The following is a 24,508-nucleotide window of genomic DNA, read 5'->3' as shown; positions in this document are numbered from 1 at the left end:
CAGAGAATTAAGTGAGCTGAAATTTGCATGTACGTGATATATCATGCCTAGATAGAAAAGATCTATTTTAGTGACTATCATCAATAAAGATTATAAAAAATGTGTAAATTTTATAGCGATTATTCATATCTTACAATAATTTTTATATTTTAAGTTTCATTATTAAGTATACAATGTCGTATTATTTTTCTGTATTACAACTTATAATAAACAATTGTAAATTAAAAATGATAATTTCCTATTAAAAATTTATAAACAGCAAATAACATTTTACTTAATAATTGAACTTCTTTATTTATCTATTCTTCTTTATTTATTCTTTACTTATTATTTTACTGAATTAGCGTTCTTATTATTTTTTATTACTTTAGATTATTTTACTTCAAACGTATATCTAAACATTTTTACAAATATTGAAAATCGATTGCAAAATTAATAAAAGATTAAAATACATTTTGAGGAGTATAAGAAATATTGTAACGTATGAATACCCTGAAAATATCCTGAGAATATATGAAATGATGATATTTTGAGAACTTTTTAAGAATTTACGATCAGTATTATATATTATTTATTAAAAAAGAATAAATACATTTCTTCACACATCATTTCTTCTTCATCGATCATTAGTAAATTATCTTCTGTGAGTTATACAGTTACGTGCCGACAAATGGTACAAGAGAATTATTAAAATGTTATTAAGCTATTTTTATAAATGTTATAAAATTTTATAAGAGAAAATATAAATGTATAAATAAAACTTGTTTAATTAGAAATAATAAATATTTTATGTTAAGCATATACTTCAAGATAAAGTTTTGACACTGACTGTAGAGAGAAGCTATTTTTTCTTTTATCGACACATTAGTTCTGTCGATAATTGTTTAATAATAAAAAAATTATGAATTACTTATCAAGAAAAAACGTATATCATCTAAGTTAATTAAAATAAATTAAAATAATAATTACTTATGATTTACACTCAATAAACAATACCAACAGTAGCTAATTATTTCATTGCACTTCATATACTACTTCATATACTTCATATACTAGCATTAAAATTATAAGGGCAGTAATTACGCAATAACTGTAATTACATTCTATGAATTTTATTAATTATCATACCATTTTCTACAATATAACTTGTATATATACAAAGGTCTACTTAAAACATTTTTATCCGAGTATAACTTATTTTATAAAAATAACAATAGTAACAAAAAAATAGAAACAAATTTAGATCCACAAAAGGCGGATGCGAAACAAAACGATCGTGAAAAATGTAGCACGTCTTCGCTCAATAACGAACGGACAGATCTTATTAAGAATCTTAAAATCGTTTAGACATACTTTCTTAAAGAAAAAGTCAGCTTTATGTTGCTAGTTAATTGTTTGTCTACGTCATACACGCGTATACATATACGGTTCACCATAAGGTATACTATTTCCGTTTATAATATATGATATAGCAATCTAAATTTATTGTATATTCGTCGGCGCTTAACATCTAAATATAGTTATACATCTTTCTTTGCATATCCATTTTTATGTATACATACGAAGTGCCCTTTATTAATGTATGCAAGGGGGCAAAATAGGAACTGTGATCGCCTGATGTACCTTGTTCGTCCGCTCTCTCATATGTCCAATTACGCACCGTCCCATTATTTTTAATTTCTTTTACTCGCAAATTCTTATAACTATGCATAATTACGAACACCAGATTTTTTTAATCATTTCTGCTGTATGTATGTAATAGAACCTAAGAGAATTCAAGTAGTAATTTTGTTTTACAAACTACTACTTTCTTGTAGAAAATTGTAAAATCTTGAAAATAGTAAAAAAATGTTACAAAACTCGTATATTAATTTCAAACTGTAGGAAATGTTAATATAATTTTCTAATAATATTGGTGACATAACAAATCTTATTATTATATTAATACTTTTAGTTAATGTTACGAATACGCAAGTGTATTTAGAAATCGTGATGTAAAAAGGCAGATAAAGATATCGGTAGGCAGTTAATGTCTTCAATGAAAATGGAAATATTATTCTTTTAATATTCAATATAAAGATTAGATACGGAATTTTTTACATACGATCTTTCGCAATCGGAGCTTTCACTCAGGCGAGTAAAATGTTTGGACGAATACATGGTGCAGTTTGCGTACAAACAGGCCGCAAGAAGGCACCGAGCAACGCAACGCACGAGCTCCTAAATCTTAGACGATGATTACGAGAATGGCGACATACAAAAGAAAGGCACGTTATAGAATTTCATGGATCGTAATGGCATTTATCTCGAAATAAAGGCAGGAATTAGTTGTCTCCAACATAAAAAGGGAGCGTACAGGCCTTTGCCTTCCCTCAATGGGAAAAATTATTATCATTTGTAAGAAGCTTTATCCGTCGACGTGGTGGCAATTCAGGATGATTCGTTACTACCAAGGAAATGCTTGCTCGCGCTATTCGTGAAATACGCGACGTCGAATCGATGAAAACGTCGCGCGCATCCGTATTAAAGCTGAGCTTTTCTCTCGCGTGTCGGATTTCCAAAGCGACGTCCTTCACCACGCTAAATTCATGTTAAAGATTACGAACGCTCTTCAATTATTGTTTCTGTTAACTAAAGAATTAACAAAAAAAAAAATTTTTTTTAATGTAAACTTATTATCCATAAAAATGTTTTCGAATATTACATAATTAATTAATTTCAATTAATTTCAAACATTGATAATTCAATAATATTTATATTTACCGATTTCTTAATTAGGGAAATGTGTTGCTGCTAATTAGTTATTTACAAAAAATGGTTGCGTTTAATGTGAACCTTAATTTTGCACGCGCCAATTCCTCTTTTCATTTATGTCATTTAACTCGCGATTAACTCAACACACGTTGAACGTGATTAATAATAACGTTACGTAGGATATCTACCTATAATTAATTAAGGGATATATATGCTGTATCTTTCCTTTTTCTTAAACATAAAATATCTTATCTTACGGTATACATCATTATTCACGCTATGCATCGAGGTAAAATTGCCGAACAATTTGTCTTTCGATCATTTTTGTCTCGTAACACCGTGGCGTCGATAAATTCCTAACGATAACGAAAACACGACTGATAGCGCGCTTTTCGTTCATCAACTCTCTTCGCAATCGCTTAAATTTAATCGTATCTGAAAATTAGCAGACTCAGCAAGCTGGAGATCTGTTCTTATCTGATGTCCAACTCAATTTCACTTTTCTTCCATTTTCTCGAAATGTCTCTTTCAATCATTCAAATATATCAAATCTCGAAATATACGCGTTCATGGAGACTTTCTATGAATAAAATATTTTTCAAGCAATATATGCTTCCTTTTCCTGTTGCTATGCATACAACTATTTATGGTCAATTTTGTACTTTGATCGAGACTTCCATATGATCCTGAATCCCTGATTAGATTAAATTTGAAAAATTGTGAATCTCGACGTACACAGAGTGCGATTTGGAAACAATTATTACTAAATATTTGAGTAAGATGACTTTGGAAATATAAATAAAATAGAAAATAGAAAAACAATTTAGAAAAAAATGGATCGGAAAAAAAATAATAGATTATTCTCAATTAATCTATTTTTTTAAATAAACTTTCGTCATCTATTGTTATTTGCATAGGAATAAATAATATATAAATAGTATAAATAATAAACAAAATAAATTTTGCATCGGACTTTCTATCGTTTAAATGTAAGGTCTTTCCAACATTTATTAGTCTGATCTTTCGCGAATCTGGAAACCAAAAGCGCGGTCGCATATAAAACACAACAGAGAAGGAAATAAAATAAATATAGAAACAGAACATAAATAGACACTGTTATTATATTTTCTTTTCTAACATATTTATTTTGATTCAGATATATTGGCAAGTAATTCAACATGAAATCTTACACGCTAATAGAGATGGTAAAACTTAAACTAATAACTAATAATGATAACGAGAACAATGAGAGGCATCAAAATATAATAAGGCACAAAAAACTCCGGAGAATAGTTTGACTTAAATACAACATATAATATTTACAAATAAATTGAACGTTAATAAAGAGTGGAAATTCCGGAGTGGTTGAGGACATATTGTACGTATGTACTGGCACGTTCATATACAGTAGACCTAACGATTACGTCTGTCTCGATGAGAAAAACGCCGCTGCATAAAGTCGATATCGAAATATCAGAGAAAAGAAAGATAAAAAAAGAAAACTCCGTTTTTTCGAACAAATGCGCACGTTAATAACATTACTGGCGTTTCCCCTTCAGTTACGAGACAGACGCACTTCCTTATATTTATCGAAGCTGCTAAAAAAAAATAAAAAAAGAGAGAATGAACGAAATACAAGTAATAATAATAATAATAATAATAATAATAATAATAATAATAATAATAATAATGAACATTAATATTTAAAAAAATAGCATTAAAAAAAAGAAATGTAATAAACGAAGTAAACTATTAAATTATTATTAAAAGCAGTATTGTCTATTAAAAATGATATTACTAAAATGGTTTTTAACGTATAACAATGGCGGAAATTATTGGATTACTCTCGGACAAGTATTCCAAAATGAAACCGCAGTAATTACATCTTTTTCACTTCTTACGTATTTACTCTTTTATCATGTTTTATTTATAATCAACTTGGAAATTATTTTGAGAATTAGCAAAACAGTAGCAGATAACGCCGATAATAATAATAATAATAATAATAATAATAATAATAAAGCGGAACAATAATATTTTATAAACGATAAAGCGTTTTTTTTTTTTTTATAAAGGATTGGATAAAGCATAATCATAATGAATGACAAATGCTAGAAATCAAAAGGCACATAAAATTTTAGTAAATAAAGTTTAAAGATACGCTTAAATGTAATTCAAAAAGTTTTGACAAGTAGAGGAAACCGGAGCGGAATGGAATCTTTAAATGGTTTTTGAACTAAAATAAATTTTTACGAGAATATAATTAGTGATGAACTATAAATATTTTTACAATGGACTCACTTGGATTATTTTGCAAAAAAAAATGTGTCTATTCCCAGATCTGACACAACTAAAGGATTTTACGATTAGCGAGACTTTATTTAAGACAAAGCATGAGAACGCACAGTGAAAGTATATATAAATTTTAGTGTATATTATTTCATAATAATATTTCTAACGATTTCTCTAAATTTTTTAATATACTTTTGTGCAAAGCCAAAATAAAACGATATCCTTTGTAATTCAGCTTCAAGATTCCATTTCGTTTTAGCTTTTCCTAATTTGTTATACTCGTGTACGATAATAAATAATATTTGTGACTTAAAATTCGGCATTTGTCTGTTTATTAATTCAAAAATTGCCACAATTATTAAATTTACAAAAAATAATCGTGTTTTGTTTAACTTGCTTGTTTAAAAATCATAAGAGAGATCGTCACGATGTCGAGTACGTCGAGACTCATTAATTTCACAAAAAAATTTGTATTCCAAACAAAAGTCACAAAATGAGTTAGGAAGTATTGGCCTCTGTCACTAGAAGGATTCACTACTTATATGTTTTATGTTATATGATTATATAACATATCCCTGATTAGTTGCGTAGGTCATAAAATATCACGTATAGATATAGGTATATGTTCTTTGCCTTGTCTTACCTTCTAATGTATCGCTTTTATGTACCTATATATATATTAGATATATATTAATGTCATGATTGCCATCCGGGCGTGTAAAGTACTTACGCATTCGCACATTAATTTTTGCAATTTTATTCTTTCGCTCTTTCTTTCTCTCCCTCTCTTTCTCTCTTCTCTTTTTCTTTTCTTTCTCTCCTTTTTCGTGTACATTCACGCGATTTCTTCATTCTACATTGTTTCAGATGTAAAAATCACTAACCGTTGTCACGACCTGTAAAAACGGCTATAAGTACAACATATTGCATTGCAATTTTGGAATTCAGCACTGTCAATCATAGAGCAGTCGAGCAGCGACGTTTGGCAGTGCATTATCGTATGTCTCGGAACGAGATGTGTACATACACACATCTATGACTGTACATGTAAATATGTACAACTGAATAGGACGATAAAACATCGTGCGAATAAATTAAACTTTAACAATAAATAAAATTTAAATTTAAGTATATTAAAATTGTTAGTAATTATTAAATTATTCTTTGCTATATTATTATTGTATATCGATTAGTACAAAAATAATAAATTAAGATAGTGTGCATGAGTAAAACATTTTTACCTTTTTTTTATTGATATTTTCGAAAGGGCAATTTTATATATCGTGGCAAAGGATTAATGATGGATTATTTGCGGTCAGATGCATAAATTTCAAAATATATAAATATATTGAAAGCAAAAAACGAAAAATTTCAAAAATATTTTGAATGTATATGAAGATTTAGTAGAAGTCTTATCGTCTTGTCCAGCAATACATATAGGCTTCCTATAATGAACTTTTTGTGGAATTGAGGTAGTTCGTTTTCACTTCATTTTCCGCGATTGACGCTGCGTATCTAGTAAAAAATTTCTAATAGCACCTGTAAAACAATTGTTTCAAAAATATGAACAGTACTTTAATTATTCGCGCGTGTTGATTCATAACTGAAAACGCTTATTTAATTCTAGAAGGCTATTACGAAATAATTGCCAATTAATATTAATATAATTTTATGTATATAATGCCGAAGGATTATGTCCAGAGACGAATAAAATACGATGTAACATTGATAGTTAGTAAGTGATAGAAATTACATTGATGATAAATAATAAAAACCGCAATGCATATGTAAAGTGTGAAGAGATCATTTGGTCGAGTTTAGCACTATTTATGTAATTTATGACAGCTATATAAAATGTAATAGAATATAAATGACAAATATATAAACCACGAATAATTAAAGTAACTGTTGGTATTATAAAATACAAAGAATAAAAATAGCATAGGAATAGATCTTTTTCTCAGCTACATATAATAAAATACATTTTTATTGTAAAAGTAATCTATTATGTATCGTCAAATTATCACATAATTTTCCAAAAAAATTCACGTGAATTAATAGAAGAAACTTATAAATTATTGTATAATCTAATTATTTTAAATTGATGTCCTGAAAATAATAATTTTATTTACGCACCTCTACCTTGCGTTGGCTCTTGTTGCCCATTATTATTATCTAATGACTGTATAATCAGTTATTAATTATTATTCACGCTCGCTCGACTGTTCCATGCAAGGAGGCAATTTCTTAACTTAAATCCGTGGAAGTTATAGTACCCCGTGTATGACTATGTGTAAAATATTGTGTATACATAATATATGTATATAATATATAATATATGTATATATATATATATATATATATATATATATATATATATCTTATTTCCACACAAAGAAGACATCAATTCGCAGTTGACACGCGCGAATTTTTATAAAATAATATATGCCATGTATGTGAGCATGAGTAATAGCGCGAGAAAAAGATTGATATTTAATAACATGGAGGTAGCTATGGTGATTTCACAATTTTTTTTTCTTGTAAATGCGCAAGCAAAACTTTGTTTCGACTTAGCCCCAATATATATTTTTTTATGTAATGCAGAAATAAATTGTATGTTTTCCTTTTGAATGAAATGAACGGGCATTATTTATTACTTAAACTTGTATAAAAATATTTTTTACGTAATAGAAACAAAAAAATTAATTTGTGAGAAGTTAATCTTAAGGCATAAATTTCAATATCAAATTAAAATATCATTTTTTTCAAAAAAAAAAAATAAAAACTCTTTAAAATATATTTTTAAAAAATTTTAAATAAATACATTAATTCATCAAATTTAAATATGAATATAACATATTGCAAATAAAAAGAAGGCATCAATAGTCTTCGTAAGGGCTATGCATGTCGCATTTCGATTTAAGATTAACATCGAATCGAAAACGGATTTGCATGCACGTTGAAGCATACGATGTATAAATGTTTCGCCATTTGCCAGTGTAAAATCTCATAACAAACAAGAAACAAACGAAACAAAATAGAATAAGCTGAGGCGCGAGTCGCCTAGGTCGGATTAACGTAAAAATCACACCCGCAGTAATAGTATCGTAGTAGTAAAGTAGTAGTAGCAATAAAGAGTAGTAGTCTATAAGTATAGTATCACGGCCTGGCTGCTTCAGATTTCCTGAGTTTGTTATTACATTTACATAATGCATTATTACATCGTGTCGGTTATTAAGTACCTGAGACGGCGGATCGCTCCCGGCCGTGCGCAACATATGCGCTCGTATGCACTTTTTGCCTATCCTGCAGCTGTCAGTAGAGATATCACATTCGTAGGCTCGTGCCAAACGACAAGATCAGATCTTAGCTCATCGAGTTTCTTTTTAAAAATCCGTTGGTTTACCCAAACTTTTCTCGTCAGCCGGCAAGCTTTCCGAAGACGATACAGGCAAGCATCATGCATCAATTGTATAACGGCTGCATGGAGATAGTGTGACTAATTACGCATCAAACGACTTCGTTTCCCCGTCAACGTGGTTCATTTATCAATTAAAGAAAGAACATTGAGACGGGTGCAACAAGCGAAACGGCACAAAGAATGAAGTGATTGCTCACCACGCTACGCGAGGTCATTTCGAATATCTTTGCAATTATGCAATATCGTTTTAACGGTGTCCTACTTGACTTCGGATGTTCAATTCGGAAGTTTTGCATTATAATTTTATAATATAACGCTAGCGTGTCAAGTATACTTTGCTCGTGATTGCAGTCAAAAATCTAATGTTGAATATTGTATGAGAAATAAAGTACGTTGGTTATTAAGTGTACGTTTTCACAGATAATTTTTGCAATAATATATAAAATTAAATTAATATATACGATATTACACAAATAAATACATGAATATTATTGCAAAAGACTTTTGCAATTTTGTAACTATTTGTAAAACGATTTTTTGCATCAGTTTGGATGTTGGCATTGATGTTTGTTCGCAAATACCGAACGTCGCCGTAGCGAAAATTATTCGCTGTAGCTTTGCATTTGCATCTCGAAAGGAGAGAGCGGACGCAGTTCGCTCGAACGAACGGCGTCCAGACAGTTCATAAAAGACTCACTGCGTTTATGGCGTCGTTAATCCGCTTTTATAATCACAAAGCGAACCGCGTGCGAGAACATTCGGTCGATTCGAAGGCCTTTACGAGCTTCCAACTCGCGCGTTATTATCGCCGGCAGCCTCGCGCGGGATCGCGGTCGTTACCGATATCGCCGTCATTTCGCCGTGCGTTAACTACGTTCGCCCTTAACTTCCTATCCGTGTATAAAGCAAAACTCCGCAACTTGCCCACCCCATTACCCTTTGGAAGACCAAGATCAAAAGGGGTGGCAGATCGCGGCGGGAATATTCCTGTACGACATCTTTTTGGGGGCAATCGATCCTTGAAAGTTACAGCTGTAAAAAGAATCAGCTATTTGTAGCTATCTGCTGAATTAAATACGCCACTGATCGATAAAACTCGAATACCATGAAAAGCTTAAATTAAAATTTTATTCCGAGAAAATGTATTAGGCTCATTCTCGACGAGGACCGGTTCTTCAAGATACAGTAAGATTAAAAATTCAGTTATTTATTCCAGCTCGTGCGTTAAATCTGTTCACATGTGTAATTTTATTGACATGTCATATCCTTCATATCATTCAGAATGCATCAGCGTATTTCGAGGATAAGATAGTTGAAATTGTTTCCGATGATGAAACATTTCAGTCTGCATTGTGACCGAATTAATTAACGCAATTGAAATAGTTTCGATCTTTTCACCATTCACAAATGTTTCCATAGATTCTTTAGTAAATATTCAATCATCTGTAACTTTTATAATATAAATATTATTAATAATTAAATTCTTATGTATATGTATATTTATTTACGAAACGAGATTGATAAGATTAATGCGACATTCATTCTTACTCATTGTACTTTCAAGAGGATCGATTTTATAAAATAGTATATTTCTCGGAGATTGTGTAAACTCACTTAAAAAAGAAAAATCGTGTAATTCGCGTTTTTCACACAATTTCATACGTAATGAAACTTCGTCGATGGAAAATTAGCAAGTGCTCTTGCGTAACAATTGCGATAATTTTGCCGAGATATCAATCGTGAAAGCGCCGGCCGGGCGCGTTATACAATTTACGCACACGATTGTCTCTAAAAGCTATTGCAATACTGTAATTGGTGGTATTATTCGAGATGACTATTGCGAACTATGTTCAATGGACTATGACAATGTTGGGATCCGGCGAAAGGGTTACAAGAGGATGGCGGGGTTAAACTGGGACTATTTCGTGTAAAAATATACACACGCGCGCACACACACACACGCACACACACAGATATGTACACAAGTAAATATACACATACATGCTCTTTTCCATGTATATATGTAAATGTGTGTGTGTGTGTGTGTGTGTGTGTGTGTGTGTGTGTATACACATATATTCATAGAATTATATAAGTACATCGTAAAAAATTATAATACAAGAATCAGAGTAGGTGAAGGGATAAAAGCGAGTTTATCTCGTTATACGCAAACGAAGCTAACCCCGTCATCTTTCTTGCCTACACATAAATATATGTATATTACAGTATGCATGTATATGTATATATGTACAAGTTGTTAAAAAATTTCGGACTTAGAGGGCAGGTAGTATTTACTAAATTAAGTGAGAAATGTTTAATCAATGTAGGTCAAAAAGTTAACGTTATCAGAGGTAGGAGTGATTTTTCAGTTTTGGTAATATAGATGACTTGCTTGCACATTTGCGTAGAGTCATATGTTTCTTTTTGCACAAATCGATTTTACTTTACAGTTCGCATAAAAAAATATTCAAAAATGTGTTTAAATGGCTAAAAGTAAATACTCTTTGTGTCATCAGACATTTCATTAGCTCATTGTCAAAATACATTCAAATAATATCACGGAAATATATGAAAGATATTTAAATATTCGCTTCTCAATTATTGTACCTCAATATTTTTATATGCGACATGAATAGAAAAGAAAATTTATGCAAAAATAATCACATGAATCCGAAATTAATTTTATAACCTACATTGATAAAACATTCTTTTTACTGTATTTATGTGACTTCCATATATGTGATAATCAGTATATATGTCACCGTCTGTTTATGTCCGCTATGTACGTCAATTTCAAGTCCTTGCGTACGAATCGACTTTATTGTTATGAAGATCAAAGAGAAATGAATAAAATCTATTGAATCTATTGACGAGATCGTTATTAATTATCGACAATGATGACATCAGATCCATCGCAATTATCATCATTAGTTATCATCTGTTTTAACAATTTCCAGTTCATTTGTCTATTTCTCTGAGATAAAAATTTTCTCCTCATAATTATACAATGAACATTATTCATTGATTTTAACTAGAATTATTGATTTTGTGATGGCACAAAATAATCAATTAAATTCTATTTTTGTTTCGAGTAATTTTTTTATCTTTCTCTTCATTTATGTAAATACTATCCTTTTACAGCAATTAAAATTTAGCTTTGTCATATTTAAAAATTTTAGCAAAATTGAAGAACATGTTACCGATGATCTTGCTCTTGATTTTGATGTATATTAGAGTAAGATTCTGAATAATCTCTATAATATCTATTTCAAGTTTTCAGTCATCTGATCACTAATAACTTGAATGACTTTCGAATAATTTGTAGGTATTTGAGAATTTTTGCTATCTGTCTTTACATTGCACATCATTAGTTACTCGATTTACAGAGCACAAATTATTACGTTATTCTACTTTATTTTATTCTTTTAATTCGTTATTTTGGATTCCGTCTCTCTCTCTCGTCCACATAAACAAATTATGTATTAGCACTGATATAAATTGTTATATTTTTCAAACTTTTGTTGTTAATAATTTTTTAATAAATAGTAATCGTCGACTATAAAACCTTTTAGAAATTATTCAGGATCATGTTCTTGATAACATGTGTCAATATCAAAATTATCGGTGAAATATCCCTTAATATATACTTTTACTAAAATTTTCTTTAACTTCTTTTAAGTTGCCTTCAAGTTTTGCTTTTTATATTGTTTTTTATAAATTTTACATATGTAATATTTTCCACGCCAAAGACTGATTTAACGAAAACATATTTAATAAAAAAATGGAAGATACGAAAGTTCGCATCTTTTTTCTTTTTTTTTCTAACCTTTACTTTTTATTTTTATAATGCTCATTAAAATTTAGTAAATCCGCGAATAAATTTGTACTCTGCGCACAATGATCTCCTTCCTTTCATAGATAATAATAATAATAGAGAGCTTCAAGGCAAGAAGTGGTTTCTTTGTACCGATTAACCTGGATTCGTCTCTCGATTGATGTTATTTTTGCGTTTTCGCTTCCTTTCTTTTGGAAGTTAATTACGAAGATTTATGCATCTTTGATAATTTTTCTCACGTATTTATCTTAAGAGAAGAAATTCTCTATGGACGCGATTATCAATAGGCAAAATAAAAATGCGAAATTTAGACTTTTCTAGACTCACGGGAGCACAAATCTAAAATGAAATCATCGCGCGTTTTAATCTTTGCCCGAAAACATTACTCGTAGCTTGATAAATCGTCAATTATGAGCATATTTACAAGCGCTCTATAAAAGAATGAAAAAAGCGTCATGACTGACGCTTGCAATATTTATAATAAAATATCTCTTCAATAAGAACTCTTCAATAGAACAGCACAGCGTAAGTAATAAACACGCGCATTCTCACTGCGTGCCCCCTTTTTGGCTCTCATGCGCGCATCGTATACAAATGTCACAATCGTATACAATTGCATTCGTATACACAATGTACAATGTCAAGTTTCAACATGCCGAAATTTAGCGTGCCGACACGCGATCAATATGACATTCGCTTTATTTGCGTTTTACTAATTGCCCTCGCGTAGTAATGATTCATAAGTTACTAAAAATATAAAAAACTTATTAAATTGAGAAGCCAAGTTATTCAAAAACAATGCATTATTTTTCTCTACTCAATAGATATAGCGTTAATCAATTTTATATTTTACTACTTATTTGTGTCGGCGTCTTTTAACTTTATTTTTTAACTAGTTGAATGCATGGCTGTGCGACTAATTGAATTATTGAATTTTCTGTTTTTTACAATCATACATCTTTTATAATTACTATTGTTCACTTCACAGCACATTTCTTTCTGTTTTTCTACGATCTCTTCTCAGTGGTCATTTTTTACTCTTATCGTGTTTAATCTCACGAAATGAAAATTAATGTCACTTCGATATCTTTATTTTAGAAACTCCATTTTTATTTTAGAACTCCACTAGGATGTTATTAGGGCATCATTTATGGATATTGCTCTCCTTAAAATTCCGTGCAAATAGTCTCGCTTGATGTTCCGCGAGAATTCTAAAAGTTCCCATAACTCGTCTTGAAAAGTTCTATCTTAAAAGCTAAAGTTGAGAAGTACATTTTGAGTATTTTGCATAACCTACAAGCTATAAGTAATTCTTTCATCCCAATTTTATCTACTTTACTACTAATTTCCATTCTTTTATAGCACTTTGGATCAATGATATTGATTATTTTTTTTTCATTTCTGGAGTTGAAAGCCATTGCTACATGTGTTATTAACCTGTTGCCTCGCTTTCTACCATGGCAAGAAGTGGCTGCATTCCATAGAGCATGCTTGCTATAAATAGAAAATTATTCGCATAAGCCAGAACACATTGTATAAATAAAAAAAATATGCATACACTTGGATGCATCAATAATCTAAGTTCATGACATATAATTTATCGATCCTCTTCTTATTATACAACTATAATAGTAAAACCATACAATTAATTATGCAGATGTAAACATTAATTATATAAATAAACTTCAACTTTAGATAGTAAGCGTATTAGATAATAATGCATTTTATAGTATCTTGTTTTGATATTAACTACACACAGCATCTAATCGAATAGTCAGCGAACAATTTTGAGAACGCCGAAACAACAAAGAAATATAACTGTCATAGGCTTTGTCTCGTAAAATGTAACCATTGGACGTATAGTAAAAAATGCGGAAAAGCTGGCTGAAACTTAAATTAAATTAGATTAATAACTTAAATTAAATTAGACATTAAATTTTGAAAAACTAAAATGTAAATAAGAATTACTAATGATGTATTTACATTTTATGTTTAAAATTAATAATTAATAGAAAATTAGTATTAGTAATATATATGATGCAAAAGATCGAGGACTTTCATATTTTTTCAATTTTATTTTTTGTTTCACCTTTTATATACATTCTAACTTTTCATATTCACCTTCATTTGTGAATAATATATTTTGATAAACTTTCACAGTAATCGAATATACGATAATAACATACTGTTCATACTGTAATAATGTATGTTTAATTAGAATTTTTGAACGTGACAGCAAATAAAAAAAAATGGTCAGATTCAAAGATGTTTTTAGTTTAAACATTATTTTAAACACTATCCAGATATTAAATAAATCTAAAAATAGATATTGCCCGATTATGCTCAATCTTCACATTTATTCATAATATTTTATTATTTTTTTCTTTTCTTCTTTACTTTTCTTGTAATGTTAATATTTTAAATTAAGAAATTTTTTTTTGTAGTTTTAGGAAGTTTCTGCAAATTGCAAATGCAAATGATCGCGCGATACCGAAACCTCTTTACCACTTCTAACTCTCTTGATCATTTTTTCCACATTTTTTTATGTTTCTCTATGTAATACGTTTAACTTTTTTTTATAAAATTTATAAAATTTATTAAATCTTTTATTTTTTATTAAATTTATTAATATTGACATTAATATTGCCATAAATATAATTCTCTTATAAATTTCCAATATATTTTAATACATTTATACTTTTCGTTTTATCTTTTTAAAAAAAGTTTCTGATCATTTCGAGTTTTGTTTTGCTTTCTCTTTTTCTTAATTCTTTCTTCATCTATTGAATTACATCATATAATATTGTTTCGTTTATATTATTTACTATTATAGATGTGCTTCTTTCATCATTTTTCTTTAGTTTTGAATTTCCTAAAACTTAGGTCAGGTTCGGATTAAATCTTTCTAATAAAAAAAAATTTCTATGCAATAGAACACATTCTCTGATATTTATGAAAACACTTGGAGCAAATTAATGAAGTTTTTGCTCTTAATCTGTAATTTTGTATAATTAAAAAGATAAATGCTTAAAATGTCCGGCCAAATTGTAGTGAAGTTTCAAAATTCTAATTATCAACAGAAATATTTTTCAAAAAATGCGATAGTTTAATTAGCAACAAATGTTTTTCTTTCATAAAATCTACTTAGTTAAATTGCACTTGAATTTCGACATACTTCGTATGCTATATTTAATGTATTATAATGTTGTCTGTGAAAGGATTTCTGTATTTAGAATTGCATGAATTAATCACTAGTTTTTCTGATTGTATAATATCTACAGAAGAATATTTTCGTAACATTAATTTGACTCTTTTTATTCTGTTATATTTATATCGGCGTTTGGATAATTAAGACTACAATATTTCGTTTCGATCAGAAAATAATATAATCTGTAAAAACACGTATTTCAAAAATTTTGGATATAAATGTTTTGGATATAAATTTTCAAAATTGTATGAATTAATCATCATCGAACAATATGAAAGTCTGAATATTATAATTTTTCTTTAGATCTTTCAATATATTATCTTTTGTCTTCTTTTTAATTGCATCTTTTTTTCTTTAACCTTGTTTTATAATTTTGGCTTATTAAGTAATATTTTACATATCTATATAGCAAATTATTATTATCATTAAGTATTGCTATATACATTTTATACAATACAAAATGCAAAAAATTTTATAAAAATTTTTATGATATTGCACATATTTGTTTCAATATAAATAAAAAATTAAAAATACTATTAGTTTTTATTTTCACGTAACTATGTTATATGACTACGCAATCAAGAATCAAAAGAATTAATTGTACTTTTTAAGGCCGAATACGAATAAAATATTAATTATATCATATTATAATAATACTAACTTGTATGTGCATAATTTTATCGAATTCAATTTTAATAGAACTTTTTTCAAATCAGATATCAATATATAATTAATATCTTTATATAATGATTCTATCCTAATTTTAAATAAAAATAATAAGATAAAAAATGAAAACATATGTATTTACTAAAACTAAGAAAGTAATTGGAAGAACAAATTTAATAATTTATTTTTTCTAAGTTTTAACCAGCTCTTTTAAATTTTATTTCACTATACGTCGTATATAGAACCTTATATTTCTGGACTCCTTCTTCTTCTCTATAATTCTTTAAATTCTTTCGAATATAACAGGATCTATCCAAATTGAACGGATTTAAGTACATGAAGTTGTACTTATAGCACATTCACGGACATTCCTAGAAACTCCATCCACATTAAATTAAATTTATTATTATAGCAATAATCCAATTGAATCATTAAGTTTAAACAGATCTTGGGTATCTAGCGTGGGAATAAGCTATCAATTCAATAAGCTATATCAATTCTTCAATTTGTCAATTCATCATCTTTTTTATACAACAACAAATACGTTTTCTAAACATTTCTTAAAAAAAATTTCTTTAATGTTTAAAAATAGTAGAAGCGTTATATGGATTGAAAAGCATGATAAAAAATTCACAGTCACAAACTATTCGCTATTAAAAACTGTCTTCTTTTTATTTTCAGTTGAAATTTTCATTTACTAATAATCATTTAATATGATAAACTAAGAATTATTTGATAACTAATCAAACTTTATTTGAGCAATTATGATAAGAATTTCTAATAGTAATTAGCTCTTTTTTTGAGAGACTTGGAGATTACTCGAACTGATGATAATTAACATTGTTGTAAAAATTATGTTCTAAAATAAATAAAGATCATTATATATCATTATATATCAAACTACCGATGAGATCTGAGACAGAATTCATTATACGTTACACTAATTCATCTCTCTGTGAGGAAAAGAATAGCAAAAAATGCAGCATCTTCTGTCTTTGAGGGATCTCAGTACATTCTATATATCTGAATTATCCTTTACAATTCATTTAATTTTAATATAAAGATGCTCCTTATCGTTTCGGCAGAACTCAACACAACTAAAATTCAAATTATAATACGAAATTAAAATAATCAAAATTAGAATAATGTGTGTTCTCGCTAAAGCGAAAATTATCAGCATGCTATTAGATTATAGCACCTGTCAATAATTCACTTTAACAGCCGTCAACAAATAGCTAGAAGCAGCAAATACAGTTTTCACTTACGCTCTATGCATTGGCAATATGTTGGGATAATCATGCTCTGTCACTCAGATAGGTTTAATATATAGTTTAATCGCTGAGACTCAAAAAAGATTTTTAGTTAGCATTTGATTGTAAATCACTATTGCGATAAAACTTTAAAACCAGAATAGAAATACATATGCTTCTACAATACCAATTTTGATTAGTAATAAAATCTTTGTAACTGAAATTATTACGAGTTTCTTCTATAAGCCGGTATTGTATCATCGGGGCCAATTAACGCTAACGATTGTATTAATTTATAAAACACGGTAACTCTATTTTTTCTATGACTTGTTTTAAAACTTTGTATGATTTCTATGACTTTTTATATGATTTGACTTTTTATGCTATTTCTTTACCAACTTTTTGTTTGTCATATCCGATAGCAGTATGCGACTCCAGTTTTTCATAGTTTTCCTCTATGTTTTTCATATCGCATCGATATTGTGATATTAAAATAGTTAATTTCATGCTTGAAATTTTACAATGGAATTTATAGCAATATCTCACGCGAAAATTACAAATTTCAAATTCTTTCATATTTCATTCATTGTTAACCCCGACATTGATCAGGTAGCGCTATTTCACATTGTGCAAAAAAATGCAAGGATCAACCATCGATTACACATTAAATCTCATGGGCTAAAGATCAAGTTAGTCAAACAACTAGCCATAAATATGGCGAAGTTTAGACAAAACTATTTAAAATGAGACAATGCCAATTTTTTAACGTTTGCCAATCGCGTTTGATCCGCGCTACACTGCTACATAATATTGCTAAGTTTCTCTTTTCTTTTCTCTATATGCATATACGTGTATTCCTATTATTATCATATACAATATATAGAATCTATTAAATGTGCTGTCAATGAAATTAGCTTATGAATTATGTATATTAGTAGGAACAATTTCACGACATATCGCGTCGTGCACGTTTAGTGGCGAATTTTTCGGTGAATTAACTTTTTTCTACGCCTTGCGAAATCACAAGATTTCTGTCACGCTAAGAACATCACGTGCGTATAAGTAACGAACAATCAAACATTTGTCATTTTGTTCGAGAAATTGAGTGTTTAAACGCACTACGTCTAAATGTATTATTTTTCATCGCGAGACCGCGGAATAAATTTAATCGCACCTTATAATATTTCGTCAAATTAACGCAATTACGATTTCAGAAATCATGCTGATTCTATCATGCTGATTCTATCACTTTATTCCCGACATATGATAACTATCATATTTTTTTCCGCTATTAACAATCAATATTCTGAACTTAAGTCGCTACTTAATTACGTCATGGCAAGCCAACTACCTATTCCAAAAGAAATGTTGCATGCAATAGGAGATAGGGTAAGGCCAAGAGAAAATTAAGAAGGAACTATCATTCCACATTAAATATTTTCCCTCCATTTTTTTAAATTACTTGAAAAACAGAAGATAAAATAACAAATCAATAATCGTGCATTAAGTTAAATTTTAAGAGAATTAATACACATGCTTATGTAGGCCTATGTCAAAACAGTTGAGATATTTAATATTCAATAAAATAAATGTTTGAAAGAAAGAAACATTCTTTAATCCAAAAATGCATTAAATATCGAATGCGTTACGAGAATACGTGTGTATACAGTCGACTTTATTCACTATAGATGTAATGATTTAATTATGTTCCAATGCCGCTCTTAAATCATTTTTTAATGCAAATATATCAGTTATGTTATGCTTATGTTTCAAATTTCTCAAAATGCCTTAGGTTTTTATAAGAAAATATATTGATGATCAATGAATCATGTTAATAATTATACTATCATGAAATTAGAAAAGAATATAATATTATTCCAATAAAAAATATTCTTTTCAGGAATCAAATATTATTACTGAAATTGAAACTTAAAAAAATTAATAATGTGAACAGTTGTATACTTAAATTTTGTTGAAACATATTTAATCGGAACAAGATGAAACGCAATTCAATCATTACTGTTTCCACATTGGAAATAAAGTCTATAATAGTATTTGGTACATCGTGATTATAAGGATATTTCACCAATCTTTTCATTCTTTGCAAGTAGGAGGCAGTAAACACATCAGATATCATTAACACATTAACTACCATGTCATTCACATATATAATAAAATAAGAAAATAATAAAATAACATTTTCTGTTTTCCGCGAAAAACGCCTCGTTATGCATCTTTAAATAATACCAAATTTTTAAAACAAATTATCTCGGACGTTTATTTTTCATAACAAAAAAATAAAAAAAATATATAAAAAAGATATATTTGACTTTTCAGTAATTTTGTTATAAAATTCATACATGAATGATATGACAGTCAAGGTGTTAGTGCATCCAGTTGTACATATATGCGTGCGTCTGATAGATACAGTTTGATACTATATCTCTACACGCATCACTCAAGTAAAAAAATTTAAAAATAATTAAATGTTGTGTGTGTGTGTGTGTGTGTGTGTGTGTGTATGTGTGTGTGTCTAATTTTTCTATAAATCTAAATGATATTTCTACCATATAATCAACATTCATATAATAATGACGATACAATAATAATATTATTAATTAGCGCATTTGAATTTTTAAATCGTTTTAATTTTCAGAAAATAAACAGTAACATCACCTTTCTAAATCCATCATATTTGATATCCAAACTTATAGCTATCGTCAAATTATGCGATTATTATTGTTCTGCGATCCTGCGGGGTATTTCATCTTCTCTTTATCTACTGAGATTCGACTTAGCCTGTTCTATCATCTATAATGTGCACTGAGGTAGATGGATGGAATATTTGTGGCGTATATGGGTGTTCTATATCGCTCACATACGCCTGTGTATGTATTTGTATGTGTATGTATTTGCATATGTACATGTATGTGTTTGCATACACGTATGCGTTTATTCGCCATAGTAGCAATTAAGTGACCCTAGTTCAACAAGCTTATTTATGCACGTCTGTACACTTGGCGTCAAAATAGTTGACAGACTTCTTGAATATTAAACTTGTCCGACATCCAATAGACTTCACAAACCATTCCGCGCTATAATAGCGTGTAATAAGAAATAAAAATCGTCGATTTCACGGATAGACGATCTGTGGCACATTATTACCTTCCTTTTGTTCATTAGAAAAGTCGTGAGTCGCCAATTCACATTGTCGCGATTCGAGGACTATCTTAATAAGGAATAGTCGAGGAAATGCGCTTTGCTAATCATCTGATTTGTTATAACTATTCTAATGAGGAGGAAGAACTTATTCTTTCGCTTCTGACTCCTCGTTCTCGCTAAATTCATCGTCATCCGCACCTGACAATTCCGCTTCATCCACAAGCCCGCTGTGCCTGTCGTGTTCCTGTCTATCCTCGTGAATGACACCAGAACCTCGACCCTCATCTCTACCAATCATAGGATAATCCTCCGCTATAATGCTGCGGCCGCTATGCTTCTCCATAGCACTCATATGCATTTTAGCAGCATGAGCTACAACAGCCGCATGATCCGCCGGACCGAGGCCTAAACTCGTCGATAAACCTGAATTCTCTGCGATAAGCTGCAAATAAGTGTCCAAAATTGCCGAACCGGCAATTGCGCTAGTATTATGGCCTGGATGATGACCACCATGTGGCAGTGGTGCCATGTTGGGCTCGCGATTACCGTGCATAGTATCCAGAGATTTGGCAGCGATCACCGTCGTTGCCGAATTCTTGCTATTGCTGCTACTGTTGCTGTTACCGCTTACCTTAGTAATGACGGTGTTCGGCGCTGGTGAACCATATCTAAAGCTTAGAGGTACGGTGAGATCTTCAGGATCATCACCGCTATCAGCTTCGGATGGAGCACCTCCGCGAGGTGGTTCCAACCTCATATCACTTCTTCGAGGTGCTGTCGGACTGGCTCGCGCGCGGAGTTCAGCCGGACTCACCTTAACACCAGCCTTAGCCAAAAGACGAGACGCCAAGTCGGGATCAAATGGACTAGGCATTGGCATAACCGGAAGATCTTTCGTGCTGATGCCGCGATGTTGTCGCGACATATGCGAGTGTAAAGAATTCCGAGATTTAGCTACTGTACCGCATAGAACACAGCGATATCCTGGACAGACTGTGTGCTTGTCCTCCAAATGAGTACGTAATGTATGTGCTGAACGATACATCTTCCCACACTTCGGACAAGGCCTAGGATCCGTGGCACGCACTCGTATCATATCCAGACTTCGTCGAGTGACTGAAAATAGATGATGAATATGTAAGACTGGTTCACGTACTTCATTTTAAAAGATTTGCCAATATATAATCAATAGACAATAATAATGTAACGACTGCTTAATATGGATAATTTTGATTATTGTTTTAATATTTTAAACTTTAACTTATTTTTATTTCTTTTTAAAGACAATTATATAAATCTAATTTTATAACAATAAGGTTTATATCGTTTAATTTTTAAAATATATAAAATATTCTGTTATGAGTTGAAAGGACAATTAAAATAATAAAAAAAAAACTGCTAATAAAATGCGGATACGGATTCTACTTACATATTATAAAAGTATCAAGATAGCAAGAAAAAGTAAATTAACTATTTTTTTTTAAATTAATTATAATAATCAATTTTTTTTTAAATTGATCATCGATATTATAGTAATTTGAGATATATTACGGAAATATAATACTCTGAATTTTTCTGAGTACTTTTTATTGTACAAAGCATTACTTAAATAATATCGACTTTATTTCGTACTTTTTATGTATATATATATATATATATACATACACACACACACACACATATATATATATATATATATGTGTGTGTATGTATAGAAGCTAATATCTGCTAAAATAATGCATATAATATTCTATACATTATTCACGGTACGAGCTGTCAGCCACAGAAAAGAATAAAAAAAAAATTTGCAATGTCTAGTTTTCTAAATAATACATTGTGTATACATATCGTAAATTTTTATCATACATGTGCAAATTTTATCTTAAAAACTACCATAATTGTAATAATCGTATTTACCGATATTTTCCTTTGAAATCCGCAACTAACAACTCGTACACACATCCACAGAAATATATATAAATATACTTCCTCGTGTTTACTCGCGGCATATTCTAATATACACAGTGTCGAACATAACGTCTTTTGGGGCACTCTTTATCTAGAAAATACTGATGAAACATAAGACGTAGAAAAATAAGGCTAGATGTTGTCAAGCGACCATACTTTTGGTCGACGTGTTCTATTTACTCATATTTATTCACATAAATCAGCGTATTTTCACACATTTTGCGTATCCGCAACCTCTCTTCATACATCGTAATTTCGCATCTTTCGCAGTCGCTAGAGCAAACGGATTAGGGCCGCTTGATTTTGCCACAATTTTCGGCATGCGTTCTTCTGTACTCTTAAGACTATATTATTTAACATAAGGCTGGCTTACTCAGCTTAGAGGAACATTGTTTTCTCTTTTAGATAACCTAATTGTTATATCGATGTCCGGCATACAAGTCGAACATCGAATGTCGCACTGCGTAAGTGTGTCGCTTCATCCTCTATAACGTGATCTACGCGCTTCAGGCTCTACAAGAAATACTGCTTCGTACATTTTGTACAAAATCAATTCTATATACACACACACCACACACACCACACACACACACACACACACACACACACACACACACACACACACACACACACACACACACACACACACACACACACACACACACACATAAAAATAATATGTATATATACACATTATGTATTATGTATGTATGTATGTATGTATATATATATATATATATATACACATACACATATTATATATATAATATGTATATATACACATTATGTATTATGTATGTATAATATGTGTACACACACACACACACACACACACACACACACACACACACACACACACACACACACACACACACACACACACCTACGCATATCATACATAAATTACATACATACATACATACATATAAGTATGTATGTATGTATGTGTGTATAATTTTAATATATAAGATGTCCAGTAACAAGTGTATCCCTTCTCCTGAACAGATAAAATAGATCGCATTAAATCAAGAAATTCTAACAAATTTATTTACATTACATTTCGTAAATTTCGCAATTATTAATAAATTATTAATAAATTATTAATTAATGGAAACCTTCGAGTAAGCGTATATTCGCGTGATTCAGTAGCGAATATAAGCATGCAGTGAGAAGAATTAGTTAGATATTCACGGTTTAAGTTAAACAAGATATTTGATAATGTGATTTATAATAAAGCACATCAAGAAATGATATAGTTATGACTGGACATCCTATAAATATATATGTATGATTATATATGTATATACATATTTTATTAATATATCTTTTTGTATATATTTATAGATCTCTCTCCTTTGTCAATAAAATCTCTCACATATGTACAATGTGCGCTTTCCATCAGAGTTAAACTTCACGGTGGGAGCCAATGTCTAACAGTTTTAAAATAATTCGCTAAGTTCGGTTGTCACCTTTGCATCTCTTATCACGCCAGAATGTAACTTTGTCCCAATTAATTTATACTTCACACATTTTTTCAATGCGTTTACTAATTCCATTTATCTCAAAATTCTATTGATATTCTACGTATTATGAAGAATTTAATTTTCGTTGACCAGACTCTCTTCCAACATTCAAAATAAGTTAGCGCGGCGATAACTCGATTTGACATTAATCTATTATTTCTGGAAATATTAATAAAAAAAAAAAACAAGTTTAAATTTTCTTGTACAGAGAATGATTGTCAATTTATATGATATTTAAATATTTATTTTTAAATATATTATTTTTCATAATTATTAATATATATTTATATTAATAATAATGTATGTTAAATCATTTAATCTTTAATCACTTAATCATTTAATAATGTTTTGTAGTCTTTTTGAACTAAAAAGTTCACGTTAAGCTATTAAATTACTATTTATTATCGCCGCATAGTTGTGATATAAAGA

General features: G+C 29.7%; 1 protein-coding gene across 2 annotated transcripts in view; it reads right to left on the bottom strand.

The window, feature by feature from the left end:
• Nucleotides 1-1,096: 1,096 nt before the first annotated feature.
• Nucleotides 1,097-24,508, bottom strand: part of LOC105422857 (protein abrupt) — a 96,186-nt gene continuing 72,774 nt past the window's right edge. For both annotated transcript variants that reach the window (XM_089082469.1, XM_089082470.1), the window contains exon 9: nucleotides 1,097-21,704. In XM_089082469.1, coding sequence (XP_088938595.1) covers nucleotides 20,734-21,704 — 971 coding nt within the window. In that variant the 3' untranslated portion in view covers nucleotides 1,097-20,733. The remainder of the gene's footprint in view (nucleotides 21,705-24,508) is intronic.

Source organism: Pogonomyrmex barbatus, unplaced genomic scaffold, assembly GCF_055798465.1.
Source record: "Pogonomyrmex barbatus isolate J1 unplaced genomic scaffold, ASM5579846v1 scaffold6, whole genome shotgun sequence".
NCBI classification, from domain to species: Eukaryota; Metazoa; Arthropoda; class Insecta; order Hymenoptera; family Formicidae; genus Pogonomyrmex; species Pogonomyrmex barbatus.
The sequence above is the reverse complement of the archived record's forward strand: the minus strand, read 5'-3'. Positions and strand labels throughout refer to the sequence as shown.